Here is a 26,292-nt window from a genome sequence, read left to right on the forward strand (position 1 = left end):
CATGTGTCATTTGTATAGCATACAAGTGGATAAACTTTTCTTGGATCTTTAGTTAAAGTGAAACCAATGCAATAATTTGAGCCAATGTAATAAATTTTGTGTTCTAGAAGCAATGTATTGGGTGTAAATCCATAATTGGCCGGATCTGTGCCAGAATAATCATATTGAAAAGCATCTGTTAATTTTGGCGAGCAAAATGTATAGGATACTGATGAAAGGAATTTGTCAACATCAGATGTATTTTTTGAAATATAAATCTTATGATTTTGTGGAATAATTAAATCATTTACGAAAATTCCTTTTGTTGGTTGATCAAACTATTCGAATTTGACTTGGCATGAATCGTGTATTTTCAAAAAATTTAAGATCGCTGAAGTATTTGAAAAAACGACGATATTAAAAATTTATAGATAAAAATCTTTTAAAGGATTGATATTTGGAACATCATTCATATGCAGTTCAGCAATATTTAATTTTCCTGTTGTTGATGGCCGAGAAATCAGTGATTTTCCTGTAAGAACAATTGAATTAAATACAGGATCGTAATCTCCTGCAGAAAGGATTAAACTGGACTCGATTAATGATACTGATTGAATTGTCATGTTACTGGAGTGTTTAATAGAAAATTTTCCAATCATAACAAAAAGATTTTGTATTTTTATGCTATTAAAAAACTCTATGCTTCCTCCACGTGTTGATTCAAGTTTAATTGGCATAGATAAATTGGAATATTCATTAAATTTGACTTTTGCGCCGTTATTAATAACTAATACTAAATTTTCTGAGAGATACGAAGAAGCTTCCATTCTATTGAGCATCATTGTATTGTTTTGAGTTGTAATGATTGTGAATTGGCTATTATTTAAATGTAATGTCGCGTTTGTTTTCACAAAATTAATTTTTAATTCAGAATTTGTTAAAGTAGCAAATGTATCTTGAGTAAATCCGTGTACGTGTACAGTTTTTCGAAGACTTCCAAATTGAAGAATTGCGTAATGATTTGGTGCGAAATCATAATAAGGTTCATTTGCGTAAATGTCTACGTGTTCGGATTCTATTTTACCGATTTTTGATAATGTAATCATGTCTCCAATGCAATTTTTAGTTTGAATTGAAAACTTGCCTAATAATGTCGAATTAAATGCTTCAAAATCTCCCTCATCGAAAATAAAGGCTGATGGTCCAGAAGCATAGCTAAATGTTACATTTACATTATTAAAACTAAGTCTTCCTATTGTTACTGTAGTCAATTCTGAAATAAAACTAATTGTTGTTTTTCCGGAGCCATGAATTTCGACGTTTTGAGAAGCAACAGTTATTGCAGATATTTCAAATGGTGCTTCTCCTTCGTTATATATCTCAATGTCATATTCCTCATAGCTCGAAAGAACTAAATTCGATAATTCTTCGCTAGAATTCAATATTTCTGCAGAAGGATTCATGCATGTATGATTTGCTGTCCCTCTATAGCAGTATGTGATCGTTTCTTGGCTATAACACGTGAAAAACAAGAAATAAAACATTTTAACTTGATTTTTGACAATTTTGACACACCCAAAATAAAAGGTATATCCGCATCTTTAAGGTTACCAAATATTATGGTTATCGATTTGGATATTACATATGATTGGATTTGTGAATGATTAACATTTTTAGGAGTATTCTCCTTGTTATAAATCTGAATTTTATCATAACAAATTTCGTTTTCACCTTCCATGAACAAATGACATTTAGATCTTTGTTAATGACAGTTAGATTAAGAAAAAATGCGATGTAATTAACGGCAAAAAATACATATAATATTTAAGATAAAAAACAAAGAATTATTATAAAAAGATTAGTTAGGATGACCAAATAATACTGTTTGAGCTGATGGTCTTTGCATTAATGGTGGTATCTGTGTGAAAGAAACGTCAAATTTTCTTGGTAATTGCAAAGAAGAAAGGAAATTATTGAACGACTCGTCAAATTGTGTCTGCATGCAAGGAGTGTTCTTGCGTAGGAGTTCATTGCACCTAGCCTTGACTGAAGTGTTCCAGCGGTTTTTAACGAGAGTATCTGTTCTTCCTGGTAAAAATCTAGCAATATCAGCCCACTTGTTACCGAGTTCACGCTGCTTTTCAGCTATTATGCAATCCTCTGAGTAAGTCCATGGTCCTTTATTGATCTTTGGATCGAGGTGGTTGTGCCATCTCTCGCGGCATTGTTTCGGTGTTCTGTTATATAAGAGAGAAGCAAGTGTAGACCAGTTTTGAGGTCCATTCATCATGATAAATCTGATTAAAATTTGATCTTCGTGAGGGGTGAAAGGGTGCTTTGTGATACACTTACGGGGACTATCGGCGCTTTGATATTCATTGTCAGACGATGTAGTAGACATGAGTTAGTTGTGTTAAGAATAAATGGCAAGATGTGACTTGTTTATGGCATACTCCCTTCAAATAGTGCATCGATAATTGAAAGGGTCGATTTGAGTTTGAGTAGTTTACAAGAACTGCATTCAAAATTTAATTGAATCATTTTTTTCAGGGAAAATCAGATAAAAAGATTTCGTTAATAAGCGACTTTTCATTTGGAATATGAGATCAGATTTTTCAGAACTGATAAAAATTATATTAAATTTTTTATAAACCTGATATTCTATATAAGCGTTTTGTCGCGATTTTAAAAATGCTATTTTTTTAATTTTTTGAGAGAATATTTTCACTTTTCATTTACATAAAAAAGTGATAAAAAATGACCTTTGAAAAAATCACAAAGAAAAAAAAACTTATTTTTTATAGCTCTTTGTCAGCAGCCTTATATTCTTCGATCTGCTTCTTGACAACTTCTGCTGTCTCTCCGAGTTTCTGAGCATATGTTATTTTTCCGCCCTTGAAGCCAACGAGGAAAGGAAGTTCATCACCGAGGTTTTTGAGAGGCCAATCATTGAGAGCGACTGAAAATCTGCCGTAGACAAAGCCTGTCTCTTTCTTAACGAGATCCTGTGTGGCTTCCATGTATGGTTGGATTGGTTCTTTGTTGGAGAAGTAAATAGCGAGAAGGAGATCCTTCTTATCTTCGACAGCTTGAATGAGCGTGTTAGCAGAGAATTGCTGGACTTCACCCTTGACAATGGATGGCTCGAGTTCTGACTTCCAGAACTTTGTAGCTGTACCGTCATTAACCTTATTAATAAGTTCAAGAGCGTTTTCAGCTGTTAGTTCCTTTCCGAGCATGTACTTGAATGTGCGATCGCCACGAGCATCGATGATAGCCATTGATGAGTCAAGAACATCAACAAGACCGTATGTCATGCCAACAACAGCTGAATTTTCGATATCGCTGTATGTAACGTTAACTCCAGCGTGTTCCTTGATTTGGTGGATAAGATCGAGCTGATCCTGTGTGAGATAGAAATCGTCCATGGATAATAAGAGAATAACATACATTTGCTTCTGGGATTCCCAAGCATTGAGGATCTGGGATGAAACCTTTGGGAATTCTGGGAATGTGTTCTTGTTGACCTCTGAAATGATCTCGGATGTTTCCAAGTTGGAGAGATCTGTGAGCTCAAGAACAACAGAATCGATGTAACGATAGAGGAAGAAGCCTTCCTTGCCGAAAACTGCTGGATCAACATAAACAACACTGACTTCAAAGGAATATTCACGATAGAAATCAGCAATGTGTGGATACTTCTCATCTGAAGCATCAGCCTTGGCAACAATGATGCCACATGCTGTTGTCTTGTAGAATTCTTCAAGGTGCTCCTTTGTCTTAATTGTTTCGATTGGATCAATAAAGTTTGTGTTGATAAAGGCAACAATAAAGTCTTCATCAAAGCCACGGTATTGAGTGCGGAGAACTTTGCCGTTCTTAGCATAGACTAAGCATGGAAAATCTTTGACGCCGAGAAGTTCTTTAGCATTTGGTGTTTTAGAAGTATCAATAACAATGTAGTTTGCCTCAACTGTTGAAAGATGGGCAGAGCGAACGAATGCGCGAGAAATTGTTGAATATTCAAATTCATCGCTTGAGCAGGCGAACATAAATGTTGGTCCTGTCTTAGCAAGCTCGAGAGCATTAGCAACATCACCGTATTTGATACTAATTGATGTTGCAGCTGTTAAAAATGCTGCGAACATTTTTAGGAAATGAAGTAAATTGAGGTAGCTGGTAACTTATAATTCAAAATATTCTATGAACTTTCTCAATTTCTAACTGACATCCTACCACATGAAAAATCCCTGTGATGAGAAGAAATTTTCAAGAATCAAATGAGTTAAGCTTAATCTGATTGTATTAAACTCATGAATGTATTGATGAAGATTTCTGGGTGAAAACTGTTATGTCGAGGATTTGAATCTATATGTGTAAGAAATTGATCATGCAAACTATTTGTTCTGTTATTTCTAGGTGGGGAGAGATTGTTTAATGGTTATATTCTATTCTAAAGATTAAATTATTTGATTTCCGAAATATTTATATCAATGAAGTAAACATTCTTCAATACAATATTTCCAACAATTTTAAAATCGAATGCTAGATAAATCAGATATTAATTATCAACTTATAAGAATTGAGAAATAGAATGTGATTAAGGTTTCATGGACACTAGCACATTGGTAATGATTTATACATTATTAAGAGAAAATAATAACTATAAATCAAAATTTGAACAAATTCTAACATCTTTTTGAAAATATGTCCATTAATAGCAATGGAAATATCTACTCTTGTCTACACTATATAATAAGATTATTGATTAGACGAGCTAGTCAATTGTTACGAAATTGAAGAGAGTGGAATACAAGCGACAAGAATTAGGTGTAAGGGCAAAAATTACAGCTGTTTTATTCAGTAAGAAATCCGAAAGGAGCAAAATTTCGAAAATTGGAAATATTGAAAGTAACCATCTAGAAATTTTACATGTAAAAGCATATGGGCACTGCTAATGCAGTCATCGTACTTATAAAATTATTAGTTTTTGATGGGTCAATATGATGATTCGTTTGTAAAGAATAAATTCAATGTGATTCAAGATTTCAAACGAAATTGAAATTGAATCGATTGAATCCCAAAATACTCGTTTTCACTAATTTATTTGCAACCTATTATTTGTAACTAATTTGCATATAAAATGATATTGATTTCAATTATCAGATAGAAATTTTTATTATATTATATTCCTGCATTCCTTATGGTAATCTAAGAATATTTTAGGTCAGTCAGTTTGAAGCAAAAATCCAATTAAAATTGATGTATTATATATCTTATAAACATTGACAATTCCTCAAAATAATGTTGTAAACAGAAATTCATCAAAAGTGACACCTCAGAAAAGCTAAAATATTGAATTTTTGGAACTTTTGATAGAGCACGTTTTTAAATATTAATTAAAGTAAATGTATATTTTGTAAAGATTCTTTTTAATAAAAAAAATAGAATTTTGAAGAAGAACACAAAATCTTCTGAAAAATAATATCACATAAACTCATATTATTTTCTAATATATAACTATTTTATATAAAAATCAAATTCAATGATCTTAAAAGCGAATGATAAACCTCAAAATTTACGAATATAATGAGTGGGAATATAATGCTTATCTATCATAAAACCATATGAAATATCAATTTTTGCTTTACGCCTAATTTTTGACGACAATTAGCAAAAAATGTTAAATGTTAACACTCAGTCCATTTGAATATGAAAAATAAAATTGACTTTGATTAAATGTTTTTATTTATCATGCAATTCTTCTTGCGACCAAAGATTTGAATAAAAGTTCAAAAAATAAGATAGCTTAAAAAATAATATACGGTAGTGTTTACTAATAGATGAATAGTATATAAATTCTATTCAAATCTTTGGTCGCAAGAAGAATTGCATGATAAATAAAAACATTTAATCAAAGTCAATTTTATTTTTCATATTCAAATGGACTGAGTGTTAACATTTAACATTTTTTGCTAATTGTCGTCAAAAATTAGGCGTAAAGCAAAAATTGATATTTCATATGGTTTTATGATAGATAAGCATTATATTCCCACTCATTATATTCGTAAATTTTGAGGTTTATCATTCGCTTTTAAGATCATTGAATTTGATTTTTATATAAAATAGTTATATATTAGAAAATAATATGAGTTTATGTGATATTATTTTTCAGAAGATTTCATTCTATATGCCTATGAAAAGTACTCTCAAAACTAACTTTTTCCTAATTATAATTAAATCTAGAATATTGTATTATGCTTAGTATTATTTCATTTTTCTCATTCAATTTAGAATTTACAAATGTCAAAAAATTGAGAGCTGTCACTTTTGATGAATTTCTGTTTATTACAATAATATTATCATTTGAGTTATTATCAAAATTTCAAAAGAATTTTCAAAAAATAATCCGCGAAGGAAAATCCTTCAAATAATGCAATTATGGTTATTTTCCAAAAATCAACAATTGAGCAAAATTAGCCTTTTTTCTTTCAATTTTCTTTTTATTTCCAAATTCAATATAAAGTCAATGCTAGATGCTATGGTCCCCCCGCATATACCTGGCTATACTATTAAGCGTGTGCTTACCAAAGGAACGACTTCAGTTATTGCTCTCGCTTCGAATGATAAGACATACGAACCTGTTGCTTTAAAGATTTTTCATAGAAAAATAATCTCCGATAAAGGTATCATAAAATATCTTGAGTCAGAGCTTAGGTTAATATTCAGATTTGATCATCCAAGTTTTCCAAAATACTACGACGTTATTTATACTGAAGACCACATCATCTTAGTCATGGAATTTTTACCAAATGGAAACCTTACAGAAGCTGTCAATAACAGAATATGTTTCTCATATAAAGAAAGACTGAATATCTTATATAAAATTGTCGACGGAATCGATTATTTGCATCAAAGAGGCATTGCACATAGAGATATTAAACCAGAGAATATTGTATTTGATGCCAATAATAATCCGAAGATCATTGATTTCGGTTTTTCAAGCGAATGTGCTCATTATTCAGATACTTTTTGCGGGACTCGGGATTACATGGCCCCAGAAGTTATCAGACTTCAGTCCTATGATCCTATGAAAGCAGATATATGGTCACTAGCTGTGACCGCTCATATTTTAATGACTTCTCAATTTCCATACGAGTATACTAGCGAAGCCAGATTCTTGAATGAAATCAAAGCTGGTACTCTTCAGTTTCGTATCAATCTTCCTGGTGTTCTTGGACAATTAGTCCAAAAATGCTTATCATACCAGCCTTCAAGTCGCCCTACATCCCGTCAGTTACTTCAAGACGTTAGAAGTTTGATGGAAGGAGATTTTGCTCTGAAGACAATAAATGTTGATAGGCATGGTTTACCAAAACTAAATATGAACATAGGAAAAACTAAAGATAAAAGCGCAACTGGAAGAGATAATCCGATTCGGTTTACTACAGGAAGAGCCCCAACGTGCTTTAGACTGCGCAAATTTGACAGTTTCAAATAGGTGCAGGTCCATGCGATTTTATTTATATAGATATATATTGTTTGTAATAAATTGTATTTTTATACTAGAATTCATTCACCGAATTTTAGTTATAAAAAATTTATATAATTCTGTCCTTTTTAAACTCATGGCATGATGTTTTATGTGAGATATTTTCGAAGTGAACATAAATCATAACATTGTTACGATCCGAATCCTATTTGATAAAATAAAATTTATCAAATTACAAGAACTCACCACTATTTTAGTGTTTTTGCATTCCCTGTCTGAACTCATGCATGAATCCCAACAACAAAAATTCCAAATTGTTTTCATTTTATGTAAAATGACTCAATTTTCTTAGATTTTCAAGTTCAAAATTTTTAAATTCAAAAATTTTTGGAAAAATTTCAATCCAATAAAACTTCTAAACAGAATATTTCAATAAATACTCATATATAGACAATTTGAAATAAGGAGAACAGAATATTTTTGAATGAAACTTAATATATTCGCGAAATAATCAAAAAATCCTTTTAAATTAAATTAAGGATTTTGATAAAGTTCAATTTTCATATTCAGTTTGTCATGACTAACCGTGAATTGTGATGAATTTTAAAGGGATACATTTGTATTGCATGAAATTCAGACCAAGAAAAATTTCAATATTGTTAGCTTTTCTGGCAGCCATTTTTGATATGTCACAGCATAGTATCCAGGCAATTAAGTTCAGTTATTCATGCCTAAATACATTCTTACGATTATTTTTTTTAAAATCTGATCTAATAATCATTTTTATCTATGATATTCAGCTAAGTATCTAGTTCTCATTCTTGATTTCATATTTTCGTTATATTGACTTGTCCGTTATTCCGTTATTTAATAATTGCCTTGAAAAAAGGGGAAATTTTGATATAACCAAAATCTATTATCATGACATCAGAAGAAACTGCAGAAAATATGGAACAAAGCACGGAAGAAATTGAAGTCCAACAGAAGGACCTTCAAGCTGCCGTAGCTTGGTTCAAGACACGTATGCAGTTACCCGGTTATAATGATTCATTATGGACACCTTACCATGATCAAGTAGTTTTTGACTTCTTGACTTGCCCAACAGTAACCGGTGACGCAAAAGCATATCGTCTTTTTGCAACTTTTGATGATGCAGGAAAATTCGTGTTAACACCTTTACTTCCTCAATCAGATACTAGAGAAGTTATTTATTTCTTACGCAGATTAGACGTTAAGCCAAATTACAATAACCTCACAAGCTGCATTCAGTGGGGTCACGTTCAAGGCAGAGCCGTAAATACACTTCTTACATCACTCGAAGGATTTTACTTACCATTATTTGTTAAATCACAATACTTACCAGATAGTATCCACCAAGATATTATGCCTGAAATGAACAAATTCTTAGGCTTCGTAACAGATTCATCAAATAGTTTTTACGGTGAAACAATTCTTTACATCCCACACGAAGATCTTACAAATATCGAGGCATGCGTTCAGGATCGTGCTCTTATTCAACGTCTTGAGAGTATCGTTATCCAATGGACTGGACAACTTAAGACTCCAGTTCAGATCAAGTTCGATTCTGTCGGCCCTCTTGCTGAAATTGAATATTGGGAATTCCGCCTTAAAACATCTAAATCTCTTCAAGCTCAAATCGATTCTACACCAATCCAGCAAGTTATTGCAGTTTTGTCTGCAGTAAAATCTCGCTATCTTGCCGATTTCCAGACACACTACAACAAAGTTAAGGAAGAGAGCGTTATGGCCAAAAGTATCATCCGCCATCTTCGCGTTCTCATCGAGCCATGCAACCAGCTTAGCCAAGGTGAAGTTTCTGAATGCACAGAGCTTCTCCGCAAGATTCTTTTCGCCATCAGATTTATTTACGAAAAGAGCCCATACTACCACGACGAGAACCATCTTTCCGTTCTCCTCAAGCGCGTTAGTGACTTAGTTATGCATTTCATTACATCGAAGATTAATCTCGATAACGTATTTTCACTTGAAGGTGATGTCAACCATGGTCTTGACATTCTTACAATCGCTGTCACTGTCGGTGCCTCCTGGAACAGTACTTACAAGGTTGCCATGCGCGCAGTCAAGTCAAAAGATCCGAATGCATGGAATTTCGATCATACCCAGCTTTTCGCCAACTTCGATGCCTTCATTTCTCGCTGTGGTGATCTTAAAGAGATTTGCCAGAACACCATCCAGTTTACTCGCAAGAAAGGCACAGAAGCAGTTCCAATTCCAACATTCCCAGGTTCAATTGGCTCAACCATCTCCCAGAGCCTCCAGGAAATCCAAGATTCATACGTCGGAATCCTCAAGAAGCTCGAAACATCCGACTGCTCCGTTTTCGATGTCAGTGACAACAAATGGCACACAGCTTTCAACGAATATTGCGAGAGCTGCTCCAATCTCGAGTCCCTTCTTCTCAACGCCATCCAAACACAGTTCGAAGCTGCCAGAACACCAACATTGGCACTCCAACTCCTCGAAATTTTCGAAGATCTCGCTGTTCGTGATGGTGTCAAACACCTTGTTTCCGTCAAATGCAGCGATATGTGGAAACTCTTCCAAGAAGAGATCATCGTTGTTCGTAGAGAGTTCGAGAACCTCAAAGCCAATCCACCGCTTCCTCCTCATCAACCAAAGCAGGCAGGTACAATGATTTGGGCTCGTTCTCTTGCTCTCCGTCTTCAGCAGCCATTTGAGCAGATTTCCGCTGCTACATGGTTACCTCCATACACATACAAGAACGAAGTCATCACGAGTTACCAGGGAATCATCACTTCCATCAATGATTTCATCAACAACACTTTCAACGAGTACCACAAGACAATCGTAGAAAGTGTCAGACAAGCCCTCAACAAACCAATTCTCGCGAAGAACACACCGACATCAATTCGCGCTTCAATCGAAGACAGATTGGTTCAGGCAGAAGAAGAAATCGCTCATTTCATCAGAATGGGAAAGATCATTTCTTCAACAGCCACAGAGATTGTCGGCCTCAGAGATCGCACAAGAGATATCGTAGAATGTGTACTTAATGTTGTAAGAGATTACAACACAATCTACGAGTGCTTGAAGCCAGATGAACAACTCTTATTCCACGATCACTTCCAGAAGATCGAACACAGAATTGGTGACGCTTTGACACCAAAGGTTTATTGGCAAAACACATCACTTGTCAATTCCTTTGTCAATGCAAGTGTCAAGGAACTTCACCAAGTCCACGAAATCATTGTCGGATTCAAGAAGACATCAGGAAACATCATCACAGCCTGCAAGACAATTTCAAGAACTCCAATCATCCAAGTACAACCAGGTAAACACATCTTCAGATCCGATGAATTCTATGAAGTCCAGAAACAATGCTACAATACAGCGTTAGGACAAATCATGGATGTTTACAATACAACGATTGGCGAATTGCGCACAATGTTCAATTCATTCAATATCAATACATTGAATGTTAAAGAACAGTGGCTTTCCTTCTTGATCAATGTCGATTACATGTTGGAATCAGCGTTCAAACAAGCAGCAAACAAAGCACTCTTTGACCTCAAGCGTGCTTTGACTGATGAAACATTCCCACTCTTCATTTCTCAGATGGATCTCGTCAACGGAAAGTGCTCAATCACTCCAGGTTTCGATGATATCAAGCAAACATTGACATCACTCATGAACGGCGCTATTTCGATCTCTAGCGAGTTCAAGCCTGCTTATTGGTCACTTAAAGATGATATCCGCGTTATCCCTGATGACGATGATGTTGAAGAGTACGAGCGCATCAAAGATCCAAACTACGTCTTCTCACAAGAAAAGACACATTTCTCTACATTCTTGACACAAATCCAGAGCGATGACGAGATCAAGAATTTGTCATCACAGATTGAAACAATCATCAACAAGCTCGAAGAGCCATTCAAGGCTAAAGTCGAGTCCTGGAACAAGTACAAGACAATCTGGGATACAGACAAACCAACAGAACTCCGCCGTTTGGCAGATACAGAGATGACATTGTCTCAGTTCAATCAAAAGATCGATGACTACAAAGTCCAAAGCAACCAAATCCAAGCAACAGAATCAACATCAACACAGTCATTCGTACGCTTGGATTCATCACCTCTGCAGTCATCATTGTTAACACATTGCTCTGATTGGACATCGAGATTAATCAAGCTCTTGAATGATGTTTCTCACGAGAAATTACATCATTTCTACGAAATGTTCAGTGAGAAAACAGCCAAACTCCGCGAGACACCAACAAACATCCCTGAATTAGGAGCATTACTCCAATTCATGGCCGAAGTCAAAGAATCCATCCCACAAACAGAGAAGTTGTTCGCTCCTTTGCAAGAAAACTTCGATGCTTTGGTCAAATTCGAGTATCCAATCGATCCAAAGGATACAGATCTCTTGACATCGTTGGCTGAGAGATGGAAAGAATTCAAGGAATCCGTAACTCTCGCTGACAAACAGTTGGAGCAGCACAGAGACGCTTTCAAGAAGAAACACATTGCAGAAGTCGAAGAAATCGGACAATTGCAAACAGACATGTACAACCAATTCATGTTAGAAGAACCATTTAAGGCTTCTCTCGGTTTCAAGGCAGCAAACGAAATTCTCGACAGATACGATGAGAAGGTTCGCGAGCTCAGATTAAGAGAAGATGCTCTAAGACCAGGTTGCAATTTGTTCAAACTCGATCCACCAGTCTACAAAGAAATCTCCACTGTTAAGACAGATATTGGCTTACTTAGACAAGTCTGGAGATTATACGATGAATGGGACAACATGTTCAACAAGTGGTGCAGCGATCCATTCAAGAAACTCGATGTTGCTTCAATGGAAGGAGCCGCTGTTACACAAGCTAAACAAGTTGCAAACTTAGGTTTAAAGAACTGGGATGTTGCAACTGTTTTAGCACAGAAGATTCAGCAATTCAAGAAGATGATGCCATTGATTTCCAACCTCAAAGAACCAGCCATCAACGAGCGTCACTGGAACATCATCATGAAGGAATTGGATGTAACATTCGATCCAAACTCAGATTCATTCAATCTCGCAGCAATTTACGAGATGAAGTTCCAAGAACACGCAGATATCATTGCAACAATCGCTATGATCGCTTCCAAGGAATACGAAGTACAAATGGGCATCAACGAGATCACAGATCGCTGGGGCAACTTGCACTTCGAAACAGATCCACACCGTGGTGCTTACAAGATCATCCAGTCTGATAAGATCTATGATCAGATCGAACAAGACCAGACACAGTTGTCAACAATGAAGGCAACACTCGGATCAATGAAGGCCACACGTTTCTTCTCTCCATTCGATCAGACAGCCATGAACAACCTCGAACAGAACCTCACAAAGGTCCTCGAGCTCACAGATCTCCTTTTGCAAGTCCAGCGCCAATGGATTTACCTCGAAGCCATTTTCTCTGGCTCTGAGACAATCCGTAAAGATCTTTTGAACCAGGCTTCTGAGTTCGGAAAAGTTCATCAGAAATGGCGTGATATCATGGAATTGCTCCGTAGAGATTCAACAACATGCTTCAGAGCTGTTAAAGAACAAGACATTGTTACAAAGCTGAAGCAGATGAACGAGAAACTCGAAGAAATCCAAAAGGTTCTCGAGTCATTCTTGCAATCAAAGAGAAACTCATTCCCAAGATTCTACTTCCTTTCAAACGACGACCTTCTCGAGATCATTTCCAAGCAGAAGGATCCGAAATGCGTCTTGCCACATCTCAAGAAGATGTTCGGCGGCATGACATCATTAAGATTCGATACACAGGCCAACTCAGAAGGAAAACCACAGCCGGTTGCAGTCACAATGTCCTCCGCAGAAGGAGAAGAAGTTAAGTTCGAAACACCAGTCCAAATCTCAGGTGATGTCGATATTTGGCTCCGTGAAATCGAAAACGAAATGCGCCGCACAATCCACACACAGTTATCCCGCTGCAGAACAGCCATCCTCAAGACAAACTACATTGATAAGGCAAAGGTTCTTAAGGACGATCAGTTCCCAGGCCAATGCTTCATCACTGCCGGCCAAATCAAGTGGACAATGGAGTGCGAAAGAGCTCTTGAATCCGCTCAGAAGGCAGCAGAAAGTGCTGGTGGAAAAGCTGTTAGAATCACTGCACAATCACATCCACTTACACAACTCCTTGGTTCCCAGATTTTGTTCATTGGCGAACTCACAAACATGATTCGCGACAACCTTTCTCCTCTTCTCAGAAAGAAGGTCAAAGCTCTTCTTATTATCGAAGATCATGCTCGCGATGTCATCAACGAAATCATCAAGTACGGTGTCAACCACAACGGCTCTGTTACGAAGGATGATTTCGTCTGGCTCAAGCAATTGAGGTTCTACTGGCTCAAGGAGAATGAATTCTGCACAATCCAGCAGACATTCTCATCATTCGAATACGACAAGGAATACATCGGCAACAACCCACGTCTTGTCATCACACCACTTACAGATCGTTGCTACTTGACATTGACATCAGCTTTGCAGTTCAAGTGCGGTGGTAACCCACAAGGTCCAGCAGGTACAGGCAAGACAGAAACAGTTAAAGATCTTGCAAAGGCATTCGCCAAGTTCTGCATCGTCTTCAACTGCTCAGAAGGCCTCGACTTCAAGTCCATGGGTAACATCTTCTCCGGTTTGGCACAGACAGGTGCATGGTCTTGCTTCGATGAATTCAACCGTATCGAAGTCGAAGTTCTTTCTGTCATTGCACAGCAAGTTCAGCGTCTTCTCGATGGTATCGCATCTGGTGCTTCTCAAGTTTGCTTGGACACATCGTTCATCAAACTCAATCCAACATGCGCTATCTTCGTTACAATGAACCCAGGTTACGCTGGTCGTTCCGAACTTCCAGATAACCTCAAGACACTTTTGAGACCAGTTTCCATGATGGTTCCAGACTCTTCTCTCATTGTCAAGATCGAACTTATGTCAGAAGGTGTCGCAGCTGGTGAAGCACTCGCAAGAAAGATTACAACACTCTACGATCTCTGCAAGCGCCAGCTTTCAAAGCAGGACCACTACGATTTCGGTCTTCGTAACATCAAGTCCGTTCTTTCCATGGCTGGTTCTCTCAAGCGCCAGAACACAGGACAGTCTGATGAACTCATTATTCTCAGATCAATGACAAACATGAACTTGCCAAAGTTCGTTCGCGAAGATATTCCTCTCTTCCAGTCAATCATGTCCGATCTCTTCCCAGATGTCGAACTCGAACAACCAGCAGCAGGAAACGTCGAAACAGCCGTTGTCGAAGCTCTCCAAGCCGACCAGTTACAAGTCGAGCCAGCTCTTGTCCAAAAGATCATGCAATTGTACGATTCAATGCAGACAAGACACGGCAACATGCTTGTCGGTCAAACAGGCTCCGGTAAGACAACAGCTTACACAATTCTTGCAAAGGCATTGAACAACATCAAGACAAGAACATTGACATACATGTTGAACCCTAAGGCCCTTTCATTGGGTGAATTGTACGGTCAATACGATCTCAACACAAGACAATGGTCAGAAGGTGTTCTTTCAACAGTCATCAGAGATGTTTCCATCATGGAAGGTGATGATTTAAGATGGGTTATCTTCGATGGCCCAGTCGATACATTGTGGATTGAATCAATGAACTCCGTTCTTGATGATAACAAGGTTTTGACTCTTATCAACTCCGCTCGTATCTCACTTCCACCACCTGTTTCTCTTCTTTTCGAAGTCGAAGATCTCGCTGTCGCTTCTCCAGCTACAGTTTCTCGTTGCGGTATGATTTACTTCGAGACATCAACAATCGGATACAAACCATCCCTCACATCCTGGATGAACAGAGTCATCACAAACGACCGCCACAAGCAGAAACTCTCATTACTCTGCCAGAAGTTCGTTGATTTGTTCATCGAGTACAAGCACCAAGCTCTTCACGATCTCATCCCTGTCACAGATCTCAACGCAGTCCAGACATTCTGCAAGCTCTACGAGACACTTGCAACAGAAGCAAACGGTGTTGATCCAGCAGATGAAATGAACTTCGATGTAATGGTCGAGTCATGGTTCTGGTTCTGCTTAGTTTGGGGTATCGGCGGCTCATTGAATGAAGATGGCCGTCGCGAGGCAGATCTTTGGATCAGAGATCTCGAGTGCCCATTCCCAGCAAAGGACACAGTCTACGATTACTACGTCGATGTCCAGAAGCACTGCTTAGTTGCTTGGGAAGACAAGTTACCATCAGTTTGGAAGACACCAGAAGTTCCATTCAACCAAATCCTCGTTCCAACAGTCGACACAATCAGAAACTCCTTCATCCTCAAGACACTCACAGACGGAAACATCCACGGTTTGTTCGTCGGTTTCTCCGGTACTGGTAAGACAGCTTTCATTGAAAACACATTGACAACATACGATTCCAACAAGTATTCGTCATTGACAATGAACCTTTCTTCCAGAACAACATCAAACAAGCTCCAGGAAATGATTGAGAACGCTTTCGAAATCAGAACAAAGAGCACTTACGTTCCAATTGGCGGCAAGAAACTCGTCGTATTCATCGATGATTTCAACATGCCACAGCGTGATCTCTTCGGATCTCAGCCTCCTCTTGAGTTGCTCCGTGAATGGATGGAAACAGAATCATGGTACGACAGAACAACTTGCACACCAAAGATCCTCAAGGACATGCAAGTTGTCGCAGCCATGGCACCTCCAGGCGGTGGCAGACAGCCAATTTCAAGACGTCTTCAGTCAAAGTTCTGCTTGTTCAACGTTTCAAATCCATCAGATTCACAACTCAAGAGAATCTTCAACACACTTTTGTCCAACCATGTTGCCAAGTTCAATGAAGAAGTTCAGTCCCTTGCAGAACCATTGACAAACGCAACACTTGAGCTCTTCCAGAACATCCAGAAGCAGTTCCTTCCAACACCAAAGAAGTCCCACTACATCTTCAACTTGCGTGATATGTCACGTGTCTTCCAAGGCTTGTTGGATGCAAATCTCGAATATTTCGATGACAGAACTGCTTTCATCAAATTGTGGTGCCACGAGTGCTTCAGAGTTTTCGCTGATAGATTAGTCAACGATGACGACAGAGCCTTGTTCCTCAAGTTATTGCAAGGACAGCTCAACACAGCACTTTCAACAACATGGCCGGCCTTGTTTCGTGAAGACAAAGAGCCAACACCACACGGCGCTTTCGTCCAGGAAGGTCCAACATGGCCATACAAGGAATACCCAGATTTCAACGTTCTCCAGAAGTTCCTCATCAACCAACTCAATGATTACAATGAAATGGGTAACAAAGTTCCAATGAACTTGGTCCTCTTCAAGGAAGCATCATTCCACTGCTGCAGAATCATGAGAATCATCGGCAGACAGTTCGGACACGCTCTTCTCATCGGTTTAGGTGGTTCCGGACGTCAATCACAATGCAGATTGGCTGCAAACATTCTCGAAATGCAGTTCTTCCAGATCACAATCACAAAGGGATACAAGGAACGTGATTTCCGTGAAGATCTCAAGAAAGTTATTGATCTCACAGCCATCGAACAGAAGCCAACAGTCTTCTTCTTCTCAGACACACACATTCTCCAGGAATCATTCCTTGAAGATGTTCTTTCCATCCTTACATCAGGTTGTGTTCCAAACCTCTTCGAAGGCGAAGAACTCCAGCAGCGTCGTGAAGCAATGCGCGCCGAAGCCACAAAGAGAAAGATCGTACAGACACCACAGAACTTGTTCAACCTTTACGTCCAGTTGTCGAGAGAAAACATGCACATTGTATTCTCAATGTCACCAGCAGGAAACGCTCTCAGAAACAGAATCCGTATGTTCCCACCTCTCGTCAACAACACAACAATTGACTGGTTCAACGAATGGCCGAAACAAGCTCTTCAAGCCGTCGCAGAAAACATCATGAAGGATGTCGATTTCAAGGACGAAAACACGAAGAACGCAATTGTCGGCTCATTTGTCGAATTCCACTCTCTTGCAGATGGAATGTGCAACAAGATGCAGACACAGTTAAAGAGATCATTCCAGTTGACACCAACAACATTCATGGAGTTCGTAAAGAACTACAAGACTTTGCTTTCGCAGAAGGAAAGCGAAATCACTGCCCGCGCAAAGGTCTACAGAGATGGTGTCGCAACTTTGGTTTCTACACGTTCAGAAGTCGAAATTATGTCACACGATCTCGAGAAGCTCAAAGTCACTCTCGAAGCAGAGAAAGCTAAGTTAGAAGCAACATCTATCCAGCTTTCCAACACAAAGAAGTCAGCTGAAGATCAGGAAGCTTATCTCGTCCAGTACTCTCAGGAAATTGCCAAGTCCGCAGAAGAATGCAGAATTGAGCAAGAAGCTGCAGAAGCACGTCTCGCAAACGTTAAACCAGAACTTGATAACGCTGCAGCAGCTTTAGAGTCATTCAAGAAGAATGTCAACAACATTCACGAAATTTCCGGTTATAAGGAATCCGTCGGCGCTGTTCCAATCGTCGTCGAAGCTCTTATGACATTGCTCGGCAAGCCATGCTCATTCCAGCAGGCCAAGGTCGAAATGAAGGATCCAGGTTTCATTGGTCGTTTGACAAACTTCGATAAGGACCACATTCCGAAGTCAACACTCAAGAAATTGCAGAGATACAGAGCAATGCCAGAACTCGATCCTAAAGTCGCTGCTCGTTCATCAACAGCTGCTTCACTTCTCGCATGCTGGGTTATGGCCATGATTAGATATGGAGAAGCATATCAGAATGTCTATCCTTACATGCAGAAAGTCGCTTTGATGAAACAAGCATTCGAAGAAAAGAGAATCGAATACGAAACTAAACAAAAGGATCTCGCGGAACTTCGTGCTAAACTCGAACAGCTCCGTAAAGATCGTGATGCACAACAGGCAGCTTCAGACAAACTCCAACAGGAAGCTCGTTCAACAGAGATCAAGCTCAAGCGTTCAAACGATCTCGTCAACGGTCTTGTAGGCGAAAGAACACGTTGGGAAGAGTCCATCAAGAACTTCGACCAACTCTTGGAGTGGTTGCCTGGTGACTGCTTCCTTGCAGCTGCTTTCCTCGTCTACTGCGGTCCATTCTCAACAGATTACAGACAGCAGCTCATCGGAAAGTGGAAGAAGCACATCAGATCACTCAAGTTATCAACGAACCCTGATTTCACACCAACTAAATTCCTTGATGAAGCAATCTTCGTACAACAGTGGCACCTTTGCGGTTTGGCTTTGGATGATTTCTCCGAAGAAAACGCAACTCTCGTTTTGCACGGCGAGAGATGGCCACTTTGCATTGATCCACAGAACCAAGCAAACCAGTGGATCAAGAAGATGTACAAAGACAAGTTGTTGGTCATGACAACAAAGAAGCCGAAGTTCGACCAACAACTCGAAATCGCTTTGCAGACTGGCCAACCGGTTTTGCTCCAGGATATGGGCGAAGACATCGATCCAGCTCTCATGCCAATCATCAACAGAGAGTTCGTCAAACAAGGTACAACAATGATGTTCAAGCTCGGTGGCGACAGATTAGTTGCTTTGCATCCTGACTTCAGATTGTTCATGACAACAAAGATGTCTAACCCAGAATGGACACCAGAAGTCACTTCAAGAACAACAGTCATCAACTTCTCCGTCAAAGAACAAGGTCTTGAAGAACAAATGCTTGGTATCGTCGTCGGAAAAGAGCGTCCAGAACTCGAAAACGAGAAAGTCAGACTTGTCACACAAATGGCACAAGACAAGCAGACATTGCACGACACAGAACTCCAGATTCTTCAATTGTTGGCTTCCAAGTCATCACAAGAGTTGCTCAATGATGATACAGTTGTTACAACACTCGAAACATCAAAGCACCTCTCACAGAACATTGGAGAAAAGCTTAAATCTGCTGCAGACACAGAGAAGAAGATCGATGCAGCTCGTGAAGCATACAGATCTGTTGCTCGCCGTGCATCATCACTCTTCTTCGTACTTTCCGATCTCGCATACGTCGATCCGATGTATCAGTTCTCTCTCGACGCCTACACAGTTCTTTTCAATCACTCGTTGAGCAACGCACAGCATTCTGATGATACAGAGCAGCGCAACGAGACGATCAAGAAGGAACACACATTGGCAGTCTACAGAAACACATGCCGTGGTTTGTTCGAACAGCACAAGTTGTTGTTCTCATTCTGCCTCGCTGTCAAAGTTCAACAGACAGGAGATCAACGCGGCCCAGGAAGAATCGCTGCTGATGAGTACTTGTACTTACTCCGTGGCCCAGTTGGATTGAGTCCAGAAGTTCTCGAAGGCGGTGCCAAACCAGAGTGGTTGAATGAAAGAGAGTGGGAGAACATCCTTGGTTTGAACACTCTTCCTGCTTTCGAAGGCATTGCCGCATCATTCGAGCAGTACAATGAAGACTGGTACGCATGGTACATGAGCCAGCAGCCAGAATTAGTTCCATTCCCAGGCGACTGGACGAGAAGATGCACATTAATGCAGGCAATGGTAATTGTCAGGTGCTTGAGACCAGATAGAATCCTCAGCTGCATTTCCAACTACATTGAGAACACAATTGGCGAGGAATTCATTAAACCACCACCACTTGAATTATCAGCTGCATACCATGATTCCGATGCATACACACCGCTTCTCTTCGTTCTTTCTCCAGGTGTCGATCCACTCACAAACCTCAAGCGCCTTGCCACAGACATGAAGATCCCAGAGGACTCATTCCACGACCTCGCTCTCGGTCAGGGCCAGGCAGAGATTGCCAAGCAATTGATGGTTGAAGGCTCCCAGAAAGGTTGGTGGGTTTATCTCTCCAACTGCCACCTCATGCTCTCATGGATGGACGAGTTCGAAGGCATCTTCGAAGAAATCTGTCTCACAAAGATCGATCCTAAGTTCAGATTGTGGATTTCATCAGATCCAAATCCAAAGTTCCCAATCTCCATCCTCCAGAGAGCTGTCAAGATGACAACAGAATCCCCATCAGGTATCCACGCAAACATGCAGACACTCTACTCAACAATCCAGACAGATTCAATCGACAAGGCAACACCAACTTACAAGAAGCTTATTTTTGCACTTTGCTACTTGCATTCTGTCATCATCGAGCGTCGCAAGTTCCTCACACTCGGCTGGAACATCCCTTACGCCTTCAACAGAGCAGACTTCGATATCTGCCAGAAGGTTATCGCCAAGCTTTTGGACACATCTCCAAAGGCAATTCCATGGGAAGCCATGAGATTCTTGATCTCAGAAATCCACTACGGTGGAAGAGTCACAGACTCATGGGATCAGAGATTGTTGGATGTCTACGTCCACCAGTACTTCCAGCAGGATCTCATCGATGTACACGGATTCAAGCTTTGCGACAACAACTTGTACTTCGTCCCAGAACCAACAAACGTTGTAGACGCAATGCAGGTCATCGAGAAGATCCCAATCACAGATCCTCCAGAGGCTTTCGGACAGCACCCGAACGCAGATATTTCATCATTGATCCAGGAAGGCCAAGGACTCCTTTCCACAGTTCTTTCCCTTCAGCCAGCTCTTTCCACAGCATCTGGTGCATCAAGAGAAGATGTCGTCCTCAACCTTGCAAAGGATTTATTGTTCAACGTTCCAAATACAATTGTTCTTCCAAGACTCAATGCAAACGCAAACACAGATGCATTACAAATCGTTTTGTACCAGGAAATCGCAAGATACAACAAGCTCTTGACAGTTGTCCGCAACTCAATCGAAGAGCTCATCAAAGGTATCCAAGGCCTCGTTGTCATGTCAAGAGAACTCGATGAGATCTTCACTTGCATCTACGAGAACAAAGTACCAGAGATGTGGCAGTTCGCTTACCAATCATTGAAGCCACTCGCTTTGTGGTCTAAGGATCTCATTTCTCGTGTCGAGTTCTTCAAGAAATGGCTCGAGAAAGGCGAACCAAACGCTTTCTGGCTCGGAAGATTCACATATCCAACATCATTCCTTACAGCAGTTCTCCAGAGATCTGCAAGACTCCACAAGATTTCAATCGACCAATTGGAGTGGCAGTTCAACGTTATGCACACAGATAACGTCAGAGAGTTAGAGCAACAAGCACTTATTCCGAAGGAAGGTGTTCTTATCAGAGGGCTTTACCTCGAAGGCGCAAGATGGTCAAAGAAGAATAAAGTTCTTTGCGATCCAAAGCCACTCCAGCTCATCTCAGAATTGCCAATCATTCACTTCCTTCCTGTTGATAAGACAAAGAAGGAGAAAGGAAACGTTTACATTGCTCCTGCTTACATCTACCCAGTTAGAGGTGGATCTTCTGAACATCCATCCCTTGTTCTTCCAATCGAATTACCTACAGAAAATGATCCAGATCACTGGGTTAAGCGTGGAACAGCTGTTTTGCTCACACTCAAGTAAAAATAAAAATAATTTATTGGATTTATTTTAAATTTATACAACATTTTTTTTATCTATTAAAAATACTAATAACATAAAGAGATTTCATTTTAATGATATTGCTCTCATAAAAAACATTCTATATTATAGAAATATTAGAAAACAATCTGATATTTTGACATTTTCAGGAAAGAAATGCTTAAAGTCAAGACCAAAGAGATATGTATTTATGATACTGTTGGAAAGCTTAAATACAAAGTCAACGCCATAATAAATATCGCATTTTTTCTTGAAATTCGCTTGAAATCAACGTTGATTGCTTTTCACAAGTCATGTAGAATTAATTATGCGCGAAAAATTAATAAAACATGTCTAAAATTTATTCCGTTTCCGCTCAATTTTTGAGGAAAATTCAAAGCATACAAGTCAATTATTTTAAAAGTTATTTTACATTGGATTTCAAAACCATTGATTGCATTAAAATCAATAATACTCTTGTTCTAGAATAGAATATTACAATTAAATTCAATGTTTAAATATCCGTTATTTTTATCGAATTTTTTTTATTTTTATATGAACGTAACTTTGCAAAAACTTTCTGTTTCCTTTTTATCTCATTCACCATACTTCGCGTCAATCAAAAATTTCAATGTTAGAGATACACATTTTAGTTTTCAAGCAAAACCATTCTTCGTTTCCTCAATTTCCAAAAATTTTAAAGTTGATAAATCATCTTTCCAGCATTATTTAACGGCTATATATAAATTGGATAAAGACTCAGGTTTTCTTACTTGTTCAGACACAAGCTGCTCAATTGAGAATACTTTATTTTCATATGCTTCTGGAGAACCTACCCAACTAAACGTTAATTCATTATCTGTTGTTTCATGTTCATTCAACAACTATCAAACTGGCATTCTATATTCAAGTACTGCCATAACTTCTTTAACATATAACAGAAACTGTATTTACAATTTAGGCATTTTATCAACAGCAACACAGAAATCGGCAATGAATCTTCTTGGTCAGAATTCAATGACTAATACAATGAATCAAAACGCACTTTATACAGAAAACCCATCAACATCCGGTACACATTTCTTTAACATTAAAGGCTCCGTCGACTGTGAGTATTTAAATTATACAGGGGCAAAGTCATTTACCTTTATTAGAGATACTAATATTAATTCAGGTGCAGAATTTAAACTTTTACATTGTCAATTTTACTCATGCTCATTTAATAATTTTCTTCAAATTTCTGGTCTTCAAGCAGCAACAGATCTCAAATTGCAATCTGATTTATTTTATTCTGTAAAATTTATACAGACAATTGTTATCAATAATCCAGATGAGTCTAGTTCTCTTTCTGCAACATTTGCTTCATGCGGGTTTTTCCAAATTTCTGCATCTTCGGTTCTTACAATAGTTGGATCGCAAGGTTCTAAGACAGTAACAGGTGCCTATATAGATCCAGCATCATCAGCTATTATAACTCTTTTACCTTCAGAAATAGCAGGAAATGCATATTCATCTTATATTTCTTCCCAAGGATTCACTTTACCACAAGAAGCTCAATATCTTACACAGTACTGTCATATCTCTGTTACACCAACTCCAACAAGATCAATTTCTCCAACTCCCTCCAACCCACCACCTTCTGTTCCACCGCAAACCCCAGAGGAAACTATGCCACCAGAATCTCCGACAGCATCTCCAATTACCCTTGAACCAGGATTTACAATTGGAGTTTCAGTGGCCATTGCAATCGGATCTCTTGCCATTGGTATCATCGTATGGTTTGCTATCCGTCCGTTTTGCTTCACTAGGAAATATCCTTATTTACACTATGACTTTTAATTTGTATTTTTTCTTTTCATATTTTGATAAAATATTTTTTATAATTTTTTTCTCAATTTTAAGCCAATCGAATGCCCTATGAAGATACAAGTTTTACATAGAACTAAACTTGAATAGATTACTAAGGATTTGTAAAATTATCAGATCCTTGACTTGGAACTTTGAACCAAACAATTGCCTAGATATTAAAATAGAAAATCTAATGGTTCTGGGTTCTGAAAGCGGGGAATATGAGGAAAAAACGTCACTTTTTATGAATGAATTTGAACATTTAGCATGCAAACAAATATTAGATACACTAATGAAGCGTCCAATTGCCAAAATATTTTGGGATTCAGACCAAGAAATTGATAATCCTGATATAATACACCCAATTACATTCAAATTAATTTCAGAAAAATTACAAAATCATGTTTATCAATCTCCTCAGGATTTCATTGATAACATGAATGAATTACTTGCAAATGCAAAGAAATGGGATCCAGTTAAATCAATAAAACCAGCTGCGGCGGAGTTATTAACTCAAGACTTCGAAAAAGCAGTTCTGGTCTATAAACCAACAACAATACCTTTATCGATGAAAATAAGAATTGCTTTCAATGAATTTAATGAAATTAAATCAATCCCAATTTCTGATATTGAAGAAACAACATCGACTAACAATTCAAAGCCTGCAAACTACTTACTGAACCAATATAATAGAAATCCCAATAGTATTTCAAGAGAAGATTTAGTTAAAGAAATACAACTTTTGAATTCAACAGATAAATTGCTAAATTTAATACGATTCATTTATAAATTACAACCAGATGCAATTCTAGTTAATAAAGAAGTTACAATCCAATTAGAAAATATTAATCCAGATGATTACGCGAAAATTCACGCATATATCTGGAAGCAATTACAAAACTTATCGATCCAAACAATAATTTCAAAGCCAAAATCGTCTGGATCAACGTACGAAGAAAAATATTTTCAATAAGCTCTTGTTTCCGGACCAGATACCCCATAGATATATACACATTTAATATTACAATTATCTTCTACGTAATATTTGCTTGTTTAATCTTTCAAATGTCATAATTTAGTCAAGCAATTAAGTTTAGAGTTCTTTATTGCTTAGTAACAATACGTCTTGCTCAAAAAAAGCTTAGAAATCTATACTTTAAGCTCCTACTCGATCTAATATCGAGTTCAATAAAAACATTAATTTAACTTTCCAACAAACCGAATTTATTTTTTAAAAGTATATGGCTGATATATTTATGTCTTCCAAAATAAATTTTTGTGATAGAGGTAGGGCAACGATAGAAAATTTTTGGAAAAAAAGTTCGGAGATCTTAAACGTATCATATTCCCTGCATGGTTTGGTATCTTCCGCCATGCGTTGTGCCAAACATATTGACACTTTCCAATAATTAATTTATGGTATGAGTCACAGAGTTAGATTATAAAAAGAAAGTAAATAATTGCAATTAGAAATCATATATGTCGGAAATCAAATGTTGATGAGCAGAAACCTTTTACTCATCATAAAAGAGATAAATCACTAAAGATTTGTATACATTAAAATTTGATATTTGGTGCTCGAAAACTGTCTGATGGGACTCCTCCAAAATGAACCAATCTATCGCTGAGGACCAAATTAGATGATGTGGATGGTGTATTCTCTAATTCTAACTTAGGAAGAATGGGAACAAAACGAATGACGACAACAACATGTCAAACATAGATTAAATATCTATGAATCAATAAAGTATACGTGCATTGAAGGTGATAACGATCACTTGAGGCTTATAACTCTTTGACTAAATTATGCAATAATTAAATATAATCATTTTTATATTTTTATACTGATAGTAATTAATATACTATCCTGCTTAATAAATGGTATGATCAAATTTGTTTGAAAATTTAATTATGTATATGAAACTATGTCTTCTATATAAAAATCAAAATTTTCGGACGAACCTAGATTGAACCTTTATGAAAATCTATCATTTTTGTTAATTGAGTTAATATGAATCTTTTACATATGTATATATAGCATTGATAGCTTATATAATCATGGTTTATTCCATATTAACATATTTTTTCAGTTAAATTTGTTAATAATATCATGTAACAAATTAATTCAAGATTAGAATGTCTACAAAATGCTAACAAATAAGAACAAAATACGATTTCTCGACTTAAATTTTAATATGGAGTAGTTTTTCGTTTAAATCTAATTAAAAATGAATAAAAACTTATCTTGTACTATTTTCATTCAAAGATTTTAATAATGTAAATCATGCATTTTCATAATTCAGTACAGTTCTTTTTAGAATTAAAGTTGATGAGGATGATATTTGTGATTTAAAATAATTTGTTAATGTTCACCTTTTATTCATCACCTTGTGGTATGCCCTAAAGCAATAGCATTATCAATTCTGCTGAATTGATCAACTCAAAATTCCAAAAAAAATTCAAAATTTCAAAAATGAAATTAAACAATTTGAATTTTCACATGAAAAAATCAATTTCGAAAAAAATTTGGAAAA

General features: G+C 37.6%; 7 protein-coding genes across 7 annotated transcripts, besides 2 other annotated features; 4 read left to right on the top strand and 3 right to left on the bottom strand.

The window, feature by feature from the left end:
- Positions 1–208: 208 nt before the first annotated feature.
- On the bottom strand, positions 209–1,523 carry TVAGG3_0952500 (uncharacterized protein; the record flags this gene model as incomplete). The annotated part of the gene is made up of 1 exon (XM_001309922.2): positions 405–1,523. The coding sequence occupies one exon, from the start codon at positions 1,521–1,523 to the stop codon at positions 405–407; it is 1,119 nt and encodes a 372-aa protein (XP_001309923.1).
- A 257-nt stretch (positions 1,524–1,780) lies between these two features.
- Positions 1,781–2,426, bottom strand: TVAGG3_0952510 (RNA polymerase II transcription regulator recruiting protein; the record flags this gene model as incomplete). The annotated part of the gene is made up of 1 exon (XM_001309923.1): positions 1,838–2,380. The coding sequence occupies one exon, from the start codon at positions 2,378–2,380 to the stop codon at positions 1,838–1,840; it is 543 nt and encodes a 180-aa protein (XP_001309924.1).
- Positions 2,427–2,737: 311 nt separating this feature from the next.
- Positions 2,738–4,163, bottom strand: TVAGG3_0952520 (thioredoxin-like family; the record flags this gene model as incomplete). The annotated part of the gene is made up of 1 exon (XM_001309924.2): positions 2,778–4,127. One exon carries the CDS (start codon positions 4,125–4,127, stop codon positions 2,778–2,780), a length of 1,350 nt encoding a protein of 449 aa, XP_001309925.1.
- Positions 4,164–5,284: 1,121 nt separating this feature from the next.
- Positions 5,285–5,322: a mobile genetic element.
- Positions 5,323–6,293: 971 nt separating this feature from the next.
- Positions 6,294–6,330: a mobile genetic element.
- Positions 6,331–6,508: 178 nt separating this feature from the next.
- Positions 6,509–7,550, top strand: TVAGG3_0952550 (protein serine/threonine kinase protein; the record flags this gene model as incomplete). The annotated part of the gene is made up of 1 exon (XM_001309925.1): positions 6,509–7,480. One exon carries the CDS (start codon positions 6,509–6,511, stop codon positions 7,478–7,480), a length of 972 nt encoding a protein of 323 aa, XP_001309926.1.
- An 827-nt stretch (positions 7,551–8,377) lies between these two features.
- On the top strand, positions 8,378–21,921 carry TVAGG3_0952560 (dynein light chain binding; the record flags this gene model as incomplete). Its single annotated transcript, XM_001309926.2, has 1 exon — positions 8,393–21,913. One exon carries the CDS (start codon positions 8,393–8,395, stop codon positions 21,911–21,913), a length of 13,521 nt encoding a protein of 4,506 aa, XP_001309927.1.
- Positions 21,922–22,465: 544 nt separating this feature from the next.
- TVAGG3_0952570 (uncharacterized protein) lies at positions 22,466–23,756 on the top strand (the record flags this gene model as incomplete). The annotated part of the gene is made up of 1 exon (XM_001309927.1): positions 22,466–23,749. One exon carries the CDS (start codon positions 22,466–22,468, stop codon positions 23,747–23,749), a length of 1,284 nt encoding a protein of 427 aa, XP_001309928.1.
- A 229-nt stretch (positions 23,757–23,985) lies between these two features.
- TVAGG3_0952580 (bromodomain family) lies at positions 23,986–25,541 on the top strand (the record flags this gene model as incomplete). The annotated part of the gene is made up of 1 exon (XM_001309928.1): positions 24,003–24,731. The coding sequence occupies one exon, from the start codon at positions 24,003–24,005 to the stop codon at positions 24,729–24,731; it is 729 nt and encodes a 242-aa protein (XP_001309929.1).
- Positions 25,542–26,292: the final 751 nt, after the last annotated feature.

This window comes from Trichomonas vaginalis, chromosome I (assembly GCF_026262505.1).
Source record: "Trichomonas vaginalis G3 chromosome I, whole genome shotgun sequence".
Classification (NCBI taxonomy): domain Eukaryota; phylum Parabasalia; order Trichomonadida; family Trichomonadidae; genus Trichomonas; species Trichomonas vaginalis.